At 38.1% G+C, this 22,461-nt stretch overlaps 1 protein-coding gene across 10 annotated transcripts in view; it reads left to right on the top strand.

The window, feature by feature from the left end:
• The first annotated feature begins 1,593 nt into the window (after positions 1 to 1,593).
• NXPE1 (neurexophilin and PC-esterase domain family member 1) overlaps positions 1,594 to 22,461 on the top strand; it is a 34,844-nt gene continuing 13,976 nt past the window's right edge. Inside the window, exons 1-4 of one of the 10 annotated variants that reach the window (XM_070273620.1) lie at positions 1,594 to 1,732; positions 5,849 to 5,919; positions 17,608 to 17,647; positions 19,322 to 19,430. In XM_070273620.1, coding sequence (XP_070129721.1) covers positions 19,332 to 19,430 — 99 coding nt within the window. In that variant the 5' untranslated portion in view covers positions 1,594 to 1,732; positions 5,849 to 5,919; positions 17,608 to 17,647; positions 19,322 to 19,331. Of the gene's footprint in view, positions 1,733 to 5,848; positions 5,920 to 7,452; positions 7,702 to 14,452; positions 15,396 to 15,434; positions 15,652 to 15,692; positions 17,648 to 19,321; positions 19,431 to 22,461 lie in introns of those variants that run through there. The other 9 variants (XM_070273627.1, XM_070273623.1, XM_070273619.1 and 6 more) reach the window with 9 other exon arrangements.

Genomic DNA, 22,461 nt, shown 5'->3' with positions numbered 1-22,461 from the left:
TGTACAACACCCAGAACGAAACCTAACATAAACTATGGACTTTGGGTGGTGATGGGTCAACGTAGGTTCAACAGCTGTAACAAATGCACCATTTAGGTGTGTGAATTGATAGTAGGGAAGGCTGTGCGTGTGTGGGGCCATGGGGCATATAAGAAATCTCTGTGCTTTCTGCTCAGTTTCATGAATCTAAAACTGCTCTAAACAATAGTCTATTTTTTTAAAAAATAATCATTCCACTAGGAGGACAGGAAAGAAGAAAAAAAACAGCATGGTAAATATGAAGCCAAAAAAAAAAGATGATAGAAATAACTTCAAACATGCAAGTAATCACAATAACTTTAAGTAAACCAAATTGTCCTGTTAAATGTCAATGATTAAAAATTAGAAGTAAAGAACTAAAATCCCTCCTTAACTTGTTCAAAAGACACATCTAAAACATAGTGACACAAAAAGGTTGAAAGCCAAGGAGTGGGAAAATAGTAAAAATAAACAAAGGGGATGCAGGAGTATCGATTTTAACACAAAACAAAGAAATGTTGGGAGAGCAAAATGACTAATTAATTTTTCCATCTTCTAACAGCTTCTTCTACTCAGATCATATTCCTGGATCAAGAACCCAAACTATCACGCCTCCATTCCTCATCCAGCACCTGAAGGATGAGTCCCCATAAGGGTATATCGTCCTCAGGGAATGTCTCGACACAGGAATATGGTACGTGGGAGGCAGGTGAAGCTCTGGGTACGATGGGATAACCTAGGACCAAGTTTGTTAATGCCCTAAAGATTACAACCTTGGGATCACTGGACTATGAGATTCTTAAGAGCAAAGATAATATTTTATTATTTATGTTTGAGTTACTAGCACCTAAAACATCATAGGTACTCAGTAAACGCTGGGTGAATAAAGGAGTGAATTAGTGTATGCACATCATGCAGTGTAATGATTTAATTCTTCATTGTCATACACATTATCATATTCATCGATACAGTAAATATTGCTATACTCTCTCTATCCCAAAAGCCTACAGATGCCAAGGGCATATCAGAATGCCCAGATAAGCCCTGCCCTAGATTCTCACACTCCCTACTGAAGACCTTTGCACTCTGACCTCCTGTCCTGGAGTGTATTTCTACCACTCTCTTTTCTTACATAGCCTCTTCTCTACAGCGGTGCTTCTCAAAGAGTGTTCCACAGACAGACACATATCCCACAGAGCAAATAATCTTTCCCCACTTATTAGATCCTTTCCAAACTGGTTGAAATATCTCAGCCACTCGCCGGTTCTCCGTATGGTGTCCACTGACAATACATCCTCCTAGTAGGAGTCATTTTGAGACCCCAGGTTTTCAGAGGAAAGTCTACCCGTACAGTAGAGCCACTGGGATATTCCCACACTATGACCACAGGTCCTTAGCTGTCTTACAACTAAGAGATTTCCATTCCCAAAGGTCTGGTGACATATGGGGAGAGAAACAGGAATCTCAAAGAGTTTCTGGGAAACGCCCAGTTAGCAGAGCCTGTAGAATTACACCACCGTCTAGTTACTTTATTCCTTATTGACTCTCCATATCTACATGCTGAGGCAATAAAAAACCAAGAGAGCGAATACACGTAGATGAAAATAAATATCTTCATAGACAAGAAAAAAGTGAGTTTTCTGCAGCAACAAGAGCCAGTTGAGAACTCACAGGTTCTCTTCCTACTATCCAGGTGGGGAAGTCATTAAAACAGGTGAGTAAGTAAAATTATGGAGACTCTGCCATTCTCTCTCTTTCTCTCTCTCTCTCTCTCTCTCTCTCTGGTCTTGACTGTGGTCAGTGAGGGAGGGGAAAAAGCAAAGCAAAAGGAATTAGAAAGACTGTCTCTCTGCCAAAACGTTCTCTCAAGTAAGAGAAAGGAAGAAAAGGGGGAAAGTTCGGAAGAAAAATGTGGTAAACAAACAAAATATGATCATGAGAGCCTCTCTTCCTGACAAAGACAGGCTGGTTTTGAACGACATGGCAGGAAGATAAAATATTTTTCTAATAACCAACCAGCTAAAGTACCCAGTGCTCCATGGGGAGCAAGAATATATATAGTCACCCAACCTAACATCCAACTGGAGAAAGAAAGAAGTATGTCAATAATACCTGCTCACAGCTGATAACATTTTTTTGTCTTGTTTCACATGTGACGTTGTCTGGGTGGAAAAATGTATAAATAAGCCACAGGAATTCAGAACATGGGAGAGACCCATGTGGTCTAGAGTTATTCTGGAAAAGTTTCTGTAGAGATGGGTCCTAGGTTGGGGGCTGACTGACTATAGAGTTTAGATGGGCACAGGGGCAAGCCATCCCAGGAGGGCAGCAGGATGTGTCACAAACAAAGTCAGAAAAGGAGGAAGATTTTTTTATCTGTGTCTTTGAATATCCGTGTATCCTTATATTGCATTTCGTGTGTATGTTTTTAACTTACATATAATTTTGTGATACAGATTTTTAATATTTTTTACTTTCTTCACTTTGCACTGTTTTTAAGAGCTGCTGTGTTGTATGTAAATCTAGTAATTTGCTCCTACCTGCTGTTTAGTGTCCCACATTACACATCCACTATATATATGTCTTAACCATTTCATAGCAATATATATGAAAGTCTATCGAATTCCGTACAACTACATACACAGATATAGAAGCAACTGAAATAAAATTTTGTATGCAATTCTTTGTGGACTGAGAAGTCCTCTGTGATATACCCAGATTAGATTGCTTGGACTTAGGACATAGGCATACACAATTAAAAAAAAAACTACCGCCATATTGTTTTCCAAAATGATTGTATTCATTTGTGTTCTCACCAATAGTACAAGAGTTATGTATAAAAATGCAATATATATTATGACCCAGTTAGGTTTAAGCCAGCAAAATAGCTTTGGAAAACATTTAAAGATATAGGGGAAAAATCATATAACCACCTCAATAAATCAGAAAAAGCCTTTAACAATATATCAACTTCTATTAATGATAAAAACACTTAGCAAACTGGTTTCGTAGAAAATAACTTTCTTATTTTAATAGAAGACAGTAAAGAAACCAGCAAATATCATAAGTCAAACATCACACATTTAATCAAACATGGTGAAATATTGAAATTAATAGTGGGAACATGTCAAAGCTGCCCAATACGGCCACTTCTCATCATCTTTGTTCTGGATGTGTGCTGATACAAAAACACTATAAAAATAATACAGCACAGTAGCTGGGGGCAGAGATGGGGACAGAATTGACAAAAGTGGTAAACAGGAATTTGGGGGGGAAATTCTATATACTGATGCTACACAGGTATATACATTTGTTAATGCTCATAAAACTGTGGATTTAAATGCATGAATTCTTACTGTATACAAATTATACCTCAGTAATGTTTAAAAAAACATCTATTACAATTCCTAAGCAATACCTCGGCAATACCTGTACCCGGCAGCAATAGTGATGATGGAAAAAGACTACAAATTGAAGAGATACTTAATAGTAGATGTAGGCAGGCTGAACTGCTGTTAAAAGAAAAACCTCCAAAAATGCAATGATTCAAAAAGGTTGGGGTTTATTTCAGGGGTTCTGCTCCTTGAGGTCATCCAGGAAGCTGGGCGTCCATCATGGAAGCCCCGTCATCCTCTGCCAGTGGTCTCAACCTGAGGTTGATGGAGATTCGAAAGGGCTGATGGGCAGAATTTAGGAAGTCTGTGAACTTGAGTGGGAAAAAACTTACATCTTTATGTTCTCCAGCTTCTAAAGGAGGTTTAGTAATCTCCTCCATTGTGAACGGTGGCAACAAATCACAGCAGCGTTCACAGTACCTGTGGCTTAGTCCCCAACTGAAGTCGCCAATATTTTCCTACCAAAAAGCAGTTATTATAGAATCTGGAAATAGCACTCACACTTAACATCACTTTAAAATTATTATAAAATATTAGACCTGGCTGCTAAATCTTGCTATTTAGTGAGTTAATAAAGAATTGCTCTACGACTATATAACAAATTAGGTTATTTAAAATGTTGATGACTGTACTGTCACATAATTATTTTTGTTATAATTCTGTATATTTTGTGTATTTAAAAACATTATTTGGAGAAGAGGTCCAAGGATTTCGTCAGGCTGCCAAAGGGGCCCATGTTACGAAGACGTTGTAAGAATCCCCTGTGTTAGGCTGTTGCCATCAACCCCGTGGTCAAAGCTGGGCTGCTGCCCCATCCAGTTTGCATCAAGTAGGAAGAGCAAAGAGAGCACGAGGAGTTAGATCACGGCCTTAAGGGAAAGGCCAGGATACGGCACACATCACCTCTGTCTACATTCCACTTAGAACTCAGTGCAGTCTGGGAAACACAAATATTGTGCTTGTCAGGTGTCAGGGATGAAACAGTTTTCTTCAACCCTCTTTGGGTCCCTGGCTGGGAATAAAAATTAAACTAAGATGAATAAGAGAAAAGCAAACAAATTTTATTGAATTTTTACATGTACATGAGAGCCTTCACAAGAGAATGAAGATCCAGAGAAGTGACCAGAGCAGGAAGCTTTTATACCTTTCAGACAAAGATACAATAAATTTGTGGAGGATCGACAAGACAAAGAGGTTTTCACTAGGGCTAGTCTAACTAGGGTTAGGTAGTCCTTATCACCCTGCTTAAGGAAGATGGGTTAACCACAGTTGTTTGCATTTTCCTCTGGTGCCATCTCTGGGCTGATAAGAGTCTATCTCCAATAAAAGGAGGTCTTCCTGCATTTACAGTTTCGTAATTGCCTTCGCTCAAAATAATTTTTACGTCAAAGAGGCATATTTGGGGGTGACATTCTGGTTTCCTTCACAGGCACTGTGTTAGGCACTGGGCATACAACTCTAAGAACCATTATTCCACGTGCCCAGCTATATTTCTATTACTAGTGGTGAAAGAGGCAACTAGTAATCTCTGCACGTTGACTCAATTGTGTCTGAAGATGACTGGATATAAGCGTAAGGGAGCTAAATAAGTCAAAGACAGCAGCCGGGATTCTGATTAGTGATGCCATTCACGAAGAGAGAGAGAGGAAGAAGCAGAAGAATAGAGAACATTCCACTTGGACAAGTTGACTCTGAGCTTTCTGTGAGCAGTAAGGTACTCGTAACCCTGCTCTCGGGTGGTGGGTTTGGGGCCTGGGGAAGTGGGGAGGGGCAGAAAAACCTGTTTGCAGCAATTGCAGATTTCCATGAAGTAAATCTACCCATCACGGCCACTTTCAAGCTCCCAAGATGATGTCATGGCATAAGGAGTTGGGAAGAGATGAGCACAACAGGCTCTCATAAGCTAGTCTGAGCCAGCACACCTCTGCTGGGCCGCGCAGGCTGAGAATTTGTAAGTGGAGACATCCTGAAGACATTTGCATATGGAGAGTTCAAGTTTAGGAGTAGAATCTAGGTGAGACATTGATTTGGAAATCAGTAAGATTTTCTGGCCATAGGATTCTGTTTAAAAAAAAAAGAAAAGGACAACAGGCCCAAAGCCCCATGTCACCAAACCAAGACTTAATTAGTTTCTGCTCTCCCAGAAATGGAATCTCAAACCAATCAGGAATCTCCTGATCAGCACTAGTTAGACAATCTGCCTGACAGACTCCTGCCATCCCCTAAAGGAAAGAACCTCGCAATAGCCAACCTGCTTTCTTTGGCCTGGTATTAACTTCCTTGCTCCTGCTCCCTTCCTCCTATAAAAGCCTAATTTTTTACAGCTCCTCGGAACCCCATTCTATCTACTAGATTGGATGCTGCTTGATTTGAATCAATTTCTGCTCAAATAAACTCATGAAATTTTTAATATGCCTCAATTTATCTTTTAACAGCTCTAGTGTCACAAGACAGAACCAAACGAGACCCCCAGTGGCCCCAGGGAGCAACGAGCAACCAGGCGAAGGTACCATGGAGCCCCTTGAGCTCTCTGCTTCCTCGCTGCCTCTGGAGGTGGTGGGCGCGTCCCTCCCGGAAGCTAGCTCCACAGCTTTTGTGTTAGCAGCTTTCAGACTTGATTTGAGCATTTCTTTTTCCAGACTTGGTCTGGAAACCGGCCAGAGTCAGACTGCGTCCAACTTGAAAAAGTAGACTGGATCTGGAGTTGGACTGGGGCCAGTGTGAGTCCTCAGGTGAATAAAATTTTGTTTTAAGGCTGAACAAGCAGGTTAACCTTACCAAAGTTCATGTTGAATTACAGCGGCCACAGTGGAGAACTTTTAACCTAGACAAACTCATGCATTTACAAGATGTGCTAGAGAAAAACAAGCACTCACCATAAAGGGTAGAGGGAAAATTACTTTTTCTGGCCTACAGTTTCTGGTGACCAGGATGAGACCCACTGGAACACCCCCCTCACTCCAGAGCCTGCAGACAAGATTCTGGGACAATTGGTAGGAGCCGGCCAAGGGTGAGAGTTCTTACACAGTCAGCTCTCCCAGATCTGCATCTGTGCAGCCTGGTCCAAAGAGGAAGGTAAATTTTCACATTGTCCCTTCCTTTCCAAATTCAGATTGGCAGGCAAAAAACATTTGTAAGAATTAGATCTTTGACTTGTGACTCTTGAATTTGCTTTCATGTACTCATTTGCGGTCTGTCCTTTCTCTCCCAGGGGCAGCTAATGCCTTCTTGTTTGTCTTCTTTGTGTCCTGAGAACTTGGCTTGGCAACTGTCAGGTTGGGGTCCCCAAAAATATAGCCAGACAGAAATGTGGGTCGCACCCCACTCATAGCTAGATATGACTGCATAGAAATTTGGGCTGCACTCCATCGCAGCTAGGGTCCTACCGACTGTTGCCAGCTCTCAGGGGAATTGTCTTCATTTATTTTGGTTATCTTTGGCTCTTGGGAGCAGGCTGTGTGGAAGGATTTACTGAAACAGCTCTAACATTTACAAACAGCTCTAAATCTAGAACACAGGAATCTTTTGATTTCCATCTTAGTTGAAGAACTTCTCCCTGATGTAAAGAAATAAATTGAAGATAATATAGCTGGATGGGTGGGTCAGCACCTGGATATAATTCAGGTTGCATCCCAGTTCTTCAAGGAATTAAAAACAACTGTTCTACAAATTGAAGACAACTTGTACAACTTGTCTTACAAGTTGAGTCTTTACAAGAACAGAAAACGCCCATGTGTCTTTTTCACCATCTCAAAATCTCCCCTGTTCCTTTCGAAAGGTGCGTAGGTATTGAAAAGATTCTGGCTTTAGGAAACAAAAGTGCTTCTTGGAGAAACTTGCATTCTTTCTCCGTGCAACTTAGATAAAAATGTTCTACCCCAGCGCTGGCCCTGTCGCACAGTGGTTAAGTTCCCACGTTCTGCTTCAGCGGCCCGGGGTTCGCCGGTTCAGATCCCAGGTGCAGACATGGCACCGCTTGGCACGCCATGCTGTGGCAGGCATCCCACATATAAAGTAGAGGAAGACGGGCACGGATTTTAGCTCAGGGCCGGGCTTCCTCAGCAAAGAGCGGAGGATTGGCAGCAGATGTTCGCTCAGGGCTAATCTTCCTCAAAAAAAAAAAAAAAAAAGTTCTACCCTGTCTTCTCTAGGAACTGAGGGCCATCTCTTTGAAACGCAAATTTCAGGAGGTAACTCTTGTCAGAAGAGGAAAAAAGAGAGGTTATTCGGAAACTCTGCAAATGAAAATCCTCACCACAAGCATTAGCGAGAAGTTTAAGCTGTCTGAGTAAGTAACTGGAACTTACCCCGTCTGCCAGAAACACAATATGTATCCAACTGTTCTTTTATAAACTAGTAAGTTTTGGATTATCTTACCTGTCTCATGGCTAAAATTTTAAAACAAAAGCTATGAGATCTTGTTTGCGTCTGACTGTATGTTTACATATGTCTATGTACGTATGTTATAGGTGAGTGACATTTTTCTACCTCCGGATGGTATTGTCAAATGAATTTGTAAAGAGCTCGATTTGACTGGCTTAAATTAAGCGGACTTTCAGGAATGCAGAAACTACCCAAATGTTTTTCAAGTTAACGTGATCTAGCATAATCTTCAGTAAATAAGGGCCAGTTAAAGTTTATTGATTTAATTAAAACAGTCATATCTTTAGAGTTAGCAGTGTTAAATATAATGCAGACACACTTTTATTCTACCTAGGTTTACTAAAAGTTAAATAAGCTCACATTATCTCTATTACAGAATTTGTCAGCAAGAAAGATAGCTTAAGATGATGGTTAATGTCTCATGAAACTTTCATGAGTAATCTAAAAATAATTGTTAAGAACAAGTGAATTAAATAGATGTAAGTAAGTAAACTTATAAATGAACTTTTCAACAATAATTATGCTTTATGGTACGTCTATTTAAAAATAGTTTCCAAACCTTTTTAGTAATTTGAAACCTTAAAGTTATACTGAGATAAGTTAAATGATAGATACTCATTAAATATCTAGATCACTTCCAAATAAGACAAAATACTGAAATGTTAATTCAGAACATAGGTTTGTCTGCGTTTAACTGCCTTTGCCAGAGGAGCTAAAGACATTTGGGTCTATTAGTAAACATGTTTTGTGCCACATTGAAAATTTGCTATTAGGAAGAATATACTTCTAGAAATCGTGAAATGTACTTATAAATTTGCCAACCCACAGACTGCTAACGTAACAGTCTACACTTGCTTACATCTTACTTAGTTTTCACTAGGAATTAAGAGTTCGAAGGGCTAAGAATTCTAGTCAACATATGTAACTAAAACTACTTAGAAATATTAAGGGTGAAAGGAAACAGCTGTTTGTGAAAAGTAGGTAGGGAAAGTGAAACAACTGATTGTTCTAGAATGAGAAAAAGGAAAAAATGAAAAACATAGGACAAAATATGAATGAATATGAAAAAGCTGTAGGAGGTTTGTGGGAAAGGAATCTTGGGAAATGAATTTTATGTGTGATCAAGCTGGCTAAGATTGGAATGGATTTATTTAATTTTTTTCAAAATGAGTTTTAAGGGGCTGGCTGGGGGCACAGCAGTTAAGTTCATGCAGTCCACTTTGGCGACCCAGGGTTTGCAGGTTCGTATCCTGGGCGCTGACCTAGCACCACTTGTCAAGGCATGCTGTGGCTGCATCCCACATAAAATAGAGGATGAGTGGCACAGATGTTAGCTCAGCAACAATCTTCCTCACACACGCACACACACAAAAATGAGTTTTAATATCAAAAGTATACTGCTGCAAAACTAGAATTTGGTTTTCTCTCTGTTAAAAGGACAAAGTTTTCTTGAACTATTGATCTGCTCTTGATGAGAGATTGTGAAAAGTTTGGGGTTTTTAATCTTTTGGGTAATCTACCTGGAAAGCAAAGATTTTGTCTTACCAAAATAATTTACTGTGTTTCATGTTATCTTTATCAGGTCATTGATTACTTAAGAAAACCCAATCTTCTCAACACTAAAAGAGCTAAGTTTTGTTCACAACTATGCAACATTCTGTATTTGCCTTTAAAATCTTGTCACTTTTGTTAAATAGATAATTAAGTATTATTTCATAATGATCTTTGATCCTGTCTAGTCAAATGTTCAAATCTTTTGACATTCTGACAACTTCCCCTAATCAAATTCTAAACGGAGTCTTTCTGACCCTTCTGAGTAACTTTGAGATTTCTCAAAGGGTCCCTGAGATATCTCAAAAGATTTGTCTGTCACCTTGTAAAAGAGAGATATTAAACTAATTAGGTTTATTTGGTATGTCAAATGACAAGGGAAGCATTGTCAAATAAGTGATGATAAACTTTCTTAGGTTTTATTTGTATGGATGCATATTACTAATATAAGTGTTCTAGAAATTGTATGAAATTCCTAGAAATCTGATATGCCCTGGTATAATGTTATCAGTCATAATTCCAGTTATCTTTAAATGCTGTATGTCACAGAAATAACCAAATTTCCCTGTCAATTCAATTATAATGAGCTCTCATCAGATCTTTAACCATAAGCATTTTTAAGTCTTTTGTCATTTACAGACAGTTTTTGCTTTACTCTGATGCTTTTACAAAGGTGACTTTCATGGAAAGGACCCTACCAAGTATTCTTGACCAGTGACATCACTGCCAAATTACAAGGTGTCAAATCTTGGGTACATATTTCACAGTTGAAGAAGGCTCCACCTAATATCTGCTCCCGTGCAAATGCTGGAGACCTGACAATCAAATTGACAAGGAAGAGAAGTAGCCAACATTGAGATAGAATACTGCCTCCCAAGACATTGGATCAGTAACGTTTCTTTCCATACCTCCTTCCCTCTCTGACCATCCTTTTCCTAATCTTATACCATGAGGTCTTTATGATTCTTTTTTCCACATTTTGCCTTGCTCTGGCCGGGATAGATAATGCCATTGTTCACATACTCTCAGCCATTGCAAGGGAGGTAATCCAATCTCCAAATAACTGTTGGATTGGCCACGATATAGTGATCCTTTAGCTCTGCCCATCACAAACTTCTCCCTGGTTTCCAATGCCTCAGTTTCTCTGGAACAAACTCAGCCCCCTTTCTATCATGTCAGAGTTCCTAACCCTGGGGGTCCATTTCCTTGTCTCTGATAACAATCCCAAACCTGGGAACCTTGCATCTAGGCTGGCAAGGGTAACCAGAATAAAACTGCCTACACAGTCTACAGTTCCTTAAATTTTACTTGCCTCAATGGCTGTCACCTTTCTAGTCCTGAGCCACAGACTCAAGTGGGAATTACTGGGAGGCATTCACAATTCAAAATTTGCTTCCTTTGGCAGATCCCTGCTACCCTGGCTAGGAGTAAGCACAAATGAGGCTATGATCAGGAACCTCTCCTTAACTCTTGAAGATATTGCAGAATCTGCTGCTAAAGCCACAGCTACCCAACAAAACTCTTAGACTCTCTGGCCGAAGTTGTTCTTGGTTATCTTTTAGCTGAGCAAGGAGGTGTTTGTGCTACGGCCAACACCACTTGCTGCACTTTGATTCACACTTCTTGGCTAAGGAAAAGGATAGAGGTCTGGGGCTTACGCCAAAGAAATATATTTTGGGGTGGCATATTCTGTTACCTTCATTTCCACCTTTGAAACTTCTAAGAAGTTTCACAGTCCAGAAGCTGAGTTGGTCGATTGTTCCATATCTCAAAGAACCAGTCTCTTAGTCCTGAGAATAGGTCAAATTAGTTAAAAGGTTGTGTCTCATCAGGAGGTAGTGATGCAAATGGACTCCCATAGTTAGGCCTATATGGGGCCAGCAATCAGTATTCAATAAGAGGATTTCAATGAAAACAAAAGAAAAACATTGATTAATGGTTGGAGCAGACTATAAACCCAGTCTGAATCCTGAGGGCAGGTATTCAAGAAGATTTCTAGATGTTGGGCTGGAAGCATTTTCAGACAAGAGTGAGAGCAGACAATGGCAATCTGATAGATTTTCCTGGTTTGCAAATTTGAATGTCTCTGGTGATCTTTCTGAGTGGCCCACACAGCAGCAGGCACAAAGATTGCCCTCACATGAGCTGTTGTGTTGATTTCCGTGACCTTTATATCAAGTTGTCAAGCTTCAGTTTGCAGGGAAAAGGGCAGCCTTTGTTTTTAGTGACTTCAAGACAGAAGGGTGGAAAAAAATTGCAAGTGTTAGTTTGGAGAGTTGTAGCCAGATATTTGAGGAAACTCGAAGAATTCAGGATCCAGTCCAGTTTACTGGGAGATAACAAAATCCTAAAGACAATGAACAAGTCTATAATCTCACATCCACACAGGTGCACTAGAGTTTTCCAATGACATATAATTTTTCTCTCTACAGTCACCCCCACTTCTATCAGAGATAATCAGAGTAAAACTAATGTTTGCAAAGTAAATTGTCTCGTTATACTTGGCCTGATTATTTACTAAGTGCAGCAAGAATAGTGATCGACCATATAGATTTTTTTAATGTTTGCTTCCTGGAACCTTTCATAAGAAATCTCAGATTGGACTCTTAAAAGCCTCTCAAGCCTAGGAAGCCAAGCCAAGGACTTGCCTTCAGACTTCGTCTGCAATACCTATAAATTTCGGTTAATTCCTCTCTTCTCAAGGTCCCCAAAATATCTTGAAATATCTGAGGCTGCCAGGAAATGACCCCCCTTACTCAACTGGTAAGGCTGTTAAGAACTCTGTAAACAATGTACCAGGCTGTTTCTCCAAGGGGTTTTCTTGGCTTCGTAAAGTCAATCTTAGTTCCCTAAAACTGTCTAGTCATATCTGATTCTATGCACATCATTATCAAATATGACATTCCAGTCAAAGCCTTGGTAATATAACCAATGTTTCCAAATGTGTCCTGTTACAAGGAGAATATATTCTTACTGAATTTCCACAAATATTTATATTGCCATAAAAATAAGAATACTTGCTAAGAGTTTCTGAATTCTGGAGGGATCAGGTAGGGAGAAAAAGTAATTGTTTTATCTTTGTTCACAAAGGTATAATTTAGCAAATCACTGTAAATCATAGATAGGTTAAGAGAAAAATATTTCCTTAAATCTGGAAAAACAAAACATTAAGAAACAGCAATGTTTCAAAGAAAAAGTCATAAAAAATTATAGTCATTCTCATCAGTTTATTCAGTCCCATGGAATTAATTTTTGTTGATTTTTATCTTTTGCTTTCAGTTTTCTAAAGCCATCAGTTTTTCCATTACAGTTCTATAAATTCTTACCCAATTCAGTGGTATGATCTGAAAGTTATCAGAAATCTGTACTTATCAGAGTCCTTTCCGTGAATGTCCTGGAAGATAAAGCACTTTTACAAAAGCATTAGAGTAAAATAATAACTATCTGTAAATGACAAAAGACTTCAAAACGGCCATGTTGAAAGATCTGATGAGAGTTCATTATAATGCAATTGACAAGAGAATTTGGTTACTTCCATGACATACATTTTAAGATAACTAGAATTATAACAGATAACACTATACCACGGCACATCAGATTTCTAGGAATTTCATATAATTTCTGGAACACTTATATTAATAACATACATCTATAAGAATATAACCTAAGGAAGGTTTAACATCACTGCTTGTTTGACAATGCTTCCCATGTAATTTAACATATCGAATAAGCCTAATTAGTGTTACATCTTTTTTTTAAAATAAAGAGACAAACTAAATCTTTTAAGATGTTCCAGGAGCCCTCTGGAGAATCCCAAAGTTAGTTCAGAATTCAAAACAAAATGAATTTTATTTTTAGAAGTTTGTCAAAAATATCAAAAAGTTTTGTACACTTGGCTAAATAGGATCACAGATCATCATGAAACAATACTTAATTATCTATTTAACCAAAGTTACCAATAAACAATTTACAAGCAGATACAGAAGGTTACATAGTTGCGAGCAAAACTTAGCTCTTTTAATGTTGAGAAGATCTTTGTTTTTAAGTAACAAAACGCTGATAAAGACAACAAGACGCACAGGAAATTATGTTAGTAAGATACAAAACCTTTGCTTTCTAGATAGATTACTTTAAAAGTACAGAAAAAAACCTTCACAGTCTCTTATCAAGAACAGACCAATAGTCCAAGAAAACTTGGTCCTTTTAGCAGATGAAAGAAAATTAAATTTTAGTTTTACATAAGTACACTAATGATATTAAAGCTTATTATTAAACCCCTTATGATAAATTCATTCAATTTTAGCCAGCTTGACTACACAAAGGTTCTCTCTCTTCCTCTCTCTCTCCTCCAAACTTTCTACATCCATTTAGTTTGTCCTTTATTCTCCTCTTTCTCATTCTGAAACAGCCAGTTATTCAACCTCAGGACAAAATTCCTCTTTTTCCTTTAACAAAAACACATCTCCATACCTGATATATTTTCTTAGCCAAAAACACATTCTACCTTCCTTGCATAGAGAATTGTTTCTCTTATTATTTTATATTAGTTTTAATTACACACATTAATAGAATTCTTTACTCTTAGAAACCTTAATTTCTACTGAAAACTAAGTGAGCAATTATGAACTGCCTGTTACACCAGCATTCCTTAGATTGGCAAATTTATAAACACATTTCATAATTTCTGGAAGTATACGCAACCTCATAGTATATTTTTTCAATGTGGCACAAAATATATTACTAACAGACCCAAATATCTTTAGCTCCTCCATAATAGAAAGCCCAAAGTGGGTCAACTTATGTTCAGTAATTAATGTTTCAGTATTTGATGTTATTTAGAAATGATGTAGATATTCAATGAATTTCCATCATGTAACTCATCTTAGCAAAACTCTAAGGGTGTAAGTTACCAAAGAGATTTGGGAAAGTATTTAATTAGACATATCTTATTGTTGAAAAGTTCATTTATAAACTTTTATCTTACTTACACTTATTTAATTCACTTGCTCTTAACAATTATGTTTAGATTACTCATGAAAATTTCATGAGACATTGCACTAAGTTAGCCAGCAACCTAAGTTATTTTTCTTGCTGATAAATTTTGCAACAGAGACAACATGAGTTTATTTAGTTAGTAAACCCAGTTAGAATAAAAGTTATCTGTCTGCATTATATTTAATGCTGATAACTCTGAAGACAAGCCTACTTTAATTAAACCAACAAATTTAAACTAGCTCTTATTTACCGAATATTATCCCAGATCATGTGAACCTGACAAAGATTTGGGTTAGTTTCTATATTTCTGAGAGTTTGGGGAATAGTTAATTTATATAAGTGCTTACTTTTCTTTAAGCCTATTAAATAGAGCTCTTTTTCAAATTAATTTTGGCCATACCATCGGGAGTCACAAAAGTATCACATATACATAATGTAGATCTATAAACATATAAACAGACAGACAGATGCAGAGACCTTATAGTTTTAATTCTAAAATGTTAGCCATAAATCACATACGATAATACAAAACTCACTAGTTTATAAATAATGCTTGAATCAAAATTGTGTTTCTAACAGATGGAATAAGTTTATCAACTCAGATGACTAAAGCTTTTTTTAACTAACATTTATGTAGAAGACTTTTAAGATTTCTATTCATCCTTGACAGGTAATGTTATGGAGGCTGTGGACTAGATTTTGGGCAAGGGAGCTTTTACAACAATTTATGTATATATATATATATTTTTTTTTTTTTTTTGAGGAAGATTAGCCCTGAGCTAACATCTGCTGCTAATTCTCCTCTTTTTGCTGAGGAAGATTGGCTCTGAGCTAACATCCATGCCCATATTCCTCTATTTTGTATGTGGGATGCCTGCCACAGCATGGGGATAAGTGGTGCATAGGTCCATGCTTGGGATCTGAAGTAGCAAACCCCAGGCCGCCGAGTTGAAGCACACAAACTCAACCACTATGCCACCAAGCAGGCCCAGCTGTTTATATTTTTAAATGCCTCTTTTCCCTTTTTTTTTCTTCAGTCTCAGGAAACTGCAGGTAGTGTTTCAGTTATCTCCTTGAGTGTTTATATTTCAAATACATCGTTAAGATTTACATTTTCAGGGGCCAAGAAAGAATGTAAGTTTTCTCCTAGAGTCTTTGTAGTATATTTGTCTATTTTCAGAAGTCTAGGGTAATCACTATTTAAATTTCTCCTTCTTTTTCTTAAGTGCAGGGCATTTCTGTCTCCAATATCCTGATCTTTTACAATATTTACAACATTCTGAGATGAATAGAGGAGGTTTGGTGATTGGTAAGATTGAGAAAACTCTGAATTGCTTCTAGAGCCACATTTATGGCTTTGTAAAGACTCAATTTGTAAGATATGGACAGTTGCTTTTAATTCCTCAAAGAATTGGGTTGCAGCCTGAATGATATCAAGGGGCTGACCCACCCATCTAAATACATTTCTTTTCTATTTGCTCCTTTATATCAGGGAGAAGATTTCCAACTGTTATGGAAATTAAAAGATTCCTATGTTCTAGATTTAGAGCTATGTGTCTTTGGAATGTCTTAAAATTTTTCCACAAAGTCTTCAGGATGTTTTCTTCTCCTTTGAGTACATAGTTTTGTTTTGGCTTAGGAGAGAAGGCCTTAAAAAAATGTTCCTATCAGGCTCCAAATATCAGCCTCCAATTTGGCCAACTTCTGACTATAGAGCTACTTAAAAAAAATCCTTTCAAATATCTTATCGAGTTTCAGCCAGGACAAACAGTAATTACTCCTGGTAGTCTTGAACTCCTTTTTTCCCCATTTTTTTTTTTAACTAAAGGTAAACCTCAAGTGACTCAACCAAAACCAATGAGCCTTTTATGACTTAATCATTGACTCAAGAGGTGTCCCCAAAGACAGTGCAAAAGATACAGTCCTCCCAAGATCGAAAGCTATTCCCAAAGACAGCCAAAAGAAAGAAAGACTTAGACAATTCACCTGAGAGCTGGCAGCAGTTGGTAGGACAAACCACAAATGGGGTGCAACCCACATTTGTCTGGCCATATTTTCAGGGCCCCTAATCTGACAGTTGAGCTGCCTACACATGTAGAACCAATAACTTGCATGCCTTGGGCAGGCAGAAAGCCAAGCCAAGTTCTCAGATCATACAACAAGATAAAAAGGAAAATAATAGCTGTCCCTGGGAGGAACAGGATCAATAACCAATGGGTACCCAAAACCAAATATTAACCAGAGTCACAATCCAAACAGCAAATTCTAACAAATGTTTTTCTCCTTCTAATCTGAATTTGGAAAGGAAGGTACAACATGAAAGTTTTACCTTTCTCTCTCAACTAGACACAGATCCAGGAGAGCTGGCTTTGGTAAGAATTCTTACCCTGTGCTAGCTTCTGCCAGTTTTTCAAGATCTCATCTGCAGGCTCCAGAGCAAGCAGGATATCTCAGCAGGTCTCGTAATGGTCATCAAATTGTAGGGGAGGAAAAAGAATTTTCCCTCTATCCTTCTAGGTTCTTGACTGAGACCTCCCTATAATAAAAAGACACATTAACAGGAGGGGAAAAAAACTATTTTAATTACATATGTACAGGAGACCCATAACGATATGAGACTCAAAAGGCAGCCAGGCACTAAGGTTTATATACTATCCCGAGCTCAGTAAAGGGATAGCGGCCTGGAGCTTCAAAAGGTAGGAAGGCAATTCACAGGAAGCTGAGAAGAGGACATGGATCGTAAATAATGTTTGCCCTTTCATGCAGTTGTGTCTCTCAGATAAACAAATGATCTCTAGTAGTAGCTCTGTTCCTGGGACAGGCCCCCTTTCTAATGTAAAATTGCCCTTACAAAGGGGAAACTTCTCCTCTGATTTCAGAGCTTCTTCTATCTCTGCAGTTTCTCAAAATAATCAGCCCAAAATATTTATGCCAAAGAGGCATATTTTGGGGTGGCATATTTTGCTACCCTTCAATAACAAAGGTATGCATAATGGACTATGGGAGCACAGAGGAATAAATGATTAACTAAAACTACTGAGGAAGGAATAATTAGTACTCAAGCTCAAGGTCAAATGATGAATAGGAATTTTGCAAGTTTACCAGGGAGCGTGGTGGGGATTAGGGGCTATCAGCGTACAGTAAGGGAAGAGGTGATGCAAAGACTCGCAAGCATGGAAGAACAAGGCTTATTCGGAGACCAACAAGAACTTGGTATTTCTACTGCTGTATTCTAATCCTACACAAATGTTTATTTTATTGTCGGTTTATCTTCAATACATTCCATGGTACCTGGCACTTATTTGGTAAGTATTCGATATTTTTTAAATAAATAAGTAAACAGAATAGCTTTAAGATCTCTGAAAGGGAGGTTGAAAGTCTGATTCCTAAGTGCAATTTTAATCTTTTTTTTTAAAGATTGCTGAAAGTTAATTACACCCACTACTTCCTAGATAAGGAGAAAGAATTAGACCGTACATTGTAACTCACACGCTACAAAATTCACTTAAAAGTGAGAAGACCTGGGTCAATCTCTAGAATGGTGGGGAGAAGGGACTCAGAGTTGCCCCTTGACTATGATTTTTTTGCCCTGTTAAATATGCTGTTTGTACATTCTGAGAAAATACAGAATTTCAGGGGATAGACGTTGAAGTTGGTCTGAAAAGCAGGATTTGGTTTTAAATTATTCATTCAACTAATGTGTTTGTGGGACACTGTGCTAGGCCCTGGACACACAATCCTGAGATAGATATTATTCCAATTCCTTAATAATTTGACAGTCTTTTGGCAATCAGAAGGTAAGAAAACTACTGCAATGTAGTATGTGACACAGATTAGAGCTGTCACTTTGTCCTCTCTCCTGCATTCATTCATTTGTGTCCCCATACCAATCTGGACTCGGAACTCAGCACCTCCACAGGTTCTCCCACACCAGGCTCCAACAACTGGAAAGAAGTCATCGTTCAGATAGTGATTTAATAAGAGTTGTGGCTGTGTACTGCAACTTGTTTCAAACAGTTTCATCCTGGACTCCCCCAAGGTTAGCCAGATATAAACTGACCGTTTGTCTACTTTCTGTTTTGCGTGTGCAGTCCCTGTTTTTGCTCTGCACCAACCAGATTCAAACATGGAACCTCTTTCGATTCCACCAAATGAGTCCCATTCACACAAAAACTTTTCACACAAGCTAGATTTCCCTGAGAATTTGGGGAGGGACAGCGGAAAGGAAAGGAAAGACTTTACATCTTGCACCCCAAAATAAGTTGTTTAAAATGCATGTAATTTGATTTCTGTTCTCCATGACCACGCTAACATGGACATGTGGGGACGGGCTTCTCTCCCACTCTCCCTTTCTCTCCCTCACCCCTTCTCCCCTTCACCACCTCTTCCCATCTCCTTTCCTCATGTGGTACCTAGCCTTGTTGGGTCATCTCTCCTCTATTATGCAGAGTAATGAAGTCCTGAAGGAGTTCCTGCTTCGAAATTTTGTACTTGGTGCTCAGCAAAACAAAAGCTACCAGCCCCACCGCCCCACCCAGCTAACATAACCAATATTTCTTAAGGGCATTTTACAGATTATGTTCGTAACATAAGCATATTCTTATATAACCCTTCAGCTATCCTAAGTCTGCTTCTAAAAGACAGGCTGAAGAATCGATTTTTATGCTTCTCATTGTAATTGCGGCAAGTGCTATAACTGAGAAAGTAGAGCACAGTGAGAGAACACATGAGGGTCATCTGACTCCCATTTCAGGGTCCTGGAAGGAGGAAGCAATAATCTTCACTAAAACCTGGATAGGTAGCCAATAGGAGGGTGATAAGTTTGGGGGTATGAGTTGTTGGTTATGAGAGAGAAAGAAGAAAGTGGTTCACAAAGGAGGAACAAAGTCTCAGAGACCTATTACAAGTTAAAAATAGAACAATGAGCACAGAGAGATTCACTCCTTACTCCATTCCCTCTCTTGTGTCTTCTCTCCTAGGGCACTCATCATGTCCTCAAATATACTGTTTCAAAAAATATTGCTGATGTTGATGTCTCTTTTAGTAGTTGCCTGGATGATTTTCATGATTTCTCAAAACTCCAGAAAGGTAGGAAGATTTTTCTCCAGTTTGACCTGAAGCTTCCAGCAGTGTGACCTGTCTCAAGTCAGTCCCCACCAGCCAAACCCTTCCCCTCCTTTCCCTATCCAACTCTGCTCTTCCTTCTCCCCTTCTCTACCTAATTTCTCAGAGGGATTGTGGATACTATTTCCATTTCCTTACTTCCCATTCATTTTCAATCCATTCTAATCAGGATTCCATCTCCAACATGCCCCCAAAATGGCCCTTGTTAAGACCATTGATGACTTTCTTGTTACTAAATCCAGGTGAATATATTACTTGACGATGTAAATCCAGGTTTTCATTTTGTCTTATTTTTTTTTTTGTCTATGATTTCTTTTTCCACGCAAAAGTTATTTTTAAAGTAATCCAGTTTCCTTCATTGTTTCTGTATATTGAGTCACAGAAAAGTTCTTCCCACTCTAAGGTTGTACAGGAATCCACCCAAGTTTTCTTATTTTTTTACTTAGTTCCATTTTTTATGTTTAAATATCCAATCCACTTGGAATTTATCCTGTTGAATGGCATGAGGTATTGATCTCACTTCACCTTTTTCCATATTGGCTGTTCAGTTATCCTAATCGCCTTGTTTAAAATTCCATTTTGTACCCCCACCGATTTTGAGTGCTGCCTCTATAGTATACTAAATTTGTATTTATAACGAGGTCTTTTTCTGATTTTCAGTTCTGTTCCATTGTCTTTTCATTCATGCACCAAACACCCTATTTTAATTATAGAGACTTTATGAGTAGATTTTAATATCTAGTAGAGCTAATCCTACCCACACCTACCACCCCTGCTTTTTTTTTACCCTCCATATATTTATGGGGCTATTCTTTCCTATTTGCCCTTCAAGTGAATTCTCTAATTAACTTGTCTAGCTCCAGAAAAAATTACTGATTTTTTTGTGATTTCATTAAGCGTATAAATTAACTTTAAAAGAAATAGTATATTTATGATGTTAAGTTTTTCTATCCAAGCACATGGTTTCCTTTCCATTTGCTCAAGTCAATTTTGCTTCCTTCAATAGTATTTCATGAGTTTTCCTCAAGTAAGTCTTAGACATTCATGTTAAGTTTATAACTATTTTACTGTCATGTTGCTATCATGTCAGATCATCTCTTCCACTTTATCTTCTCTCTGGTTTTTTGTCTGTATATATTAAAGATATGGAGTTTTTGTGTTTATTTTTTAAAGCTTTATTTTTTTATAGCAATTTTAGGTTCACAGAAAAACTGAGAGGGAAGTACAGAGATTTCCCAAATACCCCCTGCCCCCAACACATGCATAGACTCTCCCATTATCAACGGCCCTCACCAGAGTGGTACATGTGTTACCAGGAAGAAACCTACATTGACACATCATAACCACCCAAAGTCTATAGTCTACATTAGGGTTCACTCTTGGTGTTGTACATTCTATGGATTTAGACAAATGTATAATAACATGTGTCCATCATTATAATATCATACAGAGTATTTTTACTGCCCTAAAAATGCTCTGTGTTCTGCCTGCTCATCCCTCCTCAGCTCTGGCAACCACTGACCTTTTTACTATTTCTGTAGTTTTGCCTTTTCCAGAATGTCATATAATTAGAATCATAGGGTAGGTAGCCTCTTCAGATTAGCTTCTTTCACTTAGTAACATGCATTTAAGTTCATTCCATGTCTTTTCGTGGCTTGATAGCTCATTTCTTTTTAGTGCTGAATAATATTCCATTGTCCGGATGTACCATGGTTTAACCATTCACCTACTAAAGAACATCTTGGTTGGTTCCAGGTTCTGGCAATTATTAATAAAGCTCCTATCAACATCCATGTGCAGCTTTTTTGCGGAAATGTTTTCAAGTGCTATTAGTTTTTATACATTAATTTTATGACCTGCTATTTTACTAAATTCTTTTGTTTGCAATCATTTTTCCATTGATACTTTGGAGTTTTGCAGATAAATAATCACTGCATCTGACAATAAAAACTATTTAACTATTCCTTTCCAACTCTAAAGTCTCTAATTGCCTTCTCTTGTCTAAGTGCATTAGCTATACCTCCAACCCAATGTTAAATAATCTTGGAGTAGTGGGCATCCTTCTCTTCTTCCTGATTTTGGTGGCAAAGCCACTAGTGTTTTCCCTTAAGTAAGATGCTAGCTTTTGGGCTAAAGTATATTTCTTACATGCGGATAAGATCCATAAATTTCTTTTTTTTTTTATGTACCAAGAAATTTATCACAGTATTGTTGATAATGACAAAAATTTGGAGCCATTTGCTTACAATTTTAATTAAATTAAAAATGTTTATTTAACAGAAAGTTTTTTTTAATTTTTATTTTTTTCGGATGTACATCAAATTTCAAATTCTGGATACATTACATCATGTTCACCACCTGAACACTAATAATAGTGCATCCCCTCACATGTGACCCTAATCACCCCTTTTGCCCTCCCCCTTCCCCCTTCCCCTGTGGTAACCACCAGTCCAATCTCCAATGCTGTGTGGTTTTGGGTTTTTTTGTCGTTTTTATCTTCTATTTATGAGTGAGATTATATGGTATTTGACTTTCTCCCTCTGGCTTATTTCACTCAGCATAATACCCTCAAGGTCCATCCATGTTGTCACAAATGGCTGGATTTCGTCATTTCTTATGGCTGAGTAGTAGTCCATCGTGTATAGATACCACATCTTCTTTATCCATTCGTCCCTTGATGGGCACCTAGGTTGCTTCCAAGTCTTGGCTATTGTGTATAATGCCGCAATGAACATAGGGGTGCAAGTATCTTTATGCCTTTGTGTTTTCAAGTTCTTTGGATAAATACCCAGCAGTGGAATAGCTGGATCATATGGTAGATCTATCCTTAATTTTCTGAGGATACTCCAAACTGCTTTCCAGAGTGGCTGCACCAGTTTGCACTGCCACCAGCAGTGAACAAGGGTATCACCTCACTCCAGTCAGAATGGCTATAATTAACAAGACAGGAAACAACAAATGTTGGAGAGGGTGTGGAGAGAAGGGAACCCTTGTT

The sequence above is a fragment of the Equus caballus genome, chromosome 7 (assembly GCF_041296265.1).
Source record: "Equus caballus isolate H_3958 breed thoroughbred chromosome 7, TB-T2T, whole genome shotgun sequence".
NCBI lineage: Eukaryota > Metazoa > Chordata > Mammalia > Perissodactyla > Equidae > Equus > Equus caballus.
The sequence above is the reverse complement of the archived record's forward strand: the minus strand, read 5'-3'. Positions and strand labels throughout refer to the sequence as shown.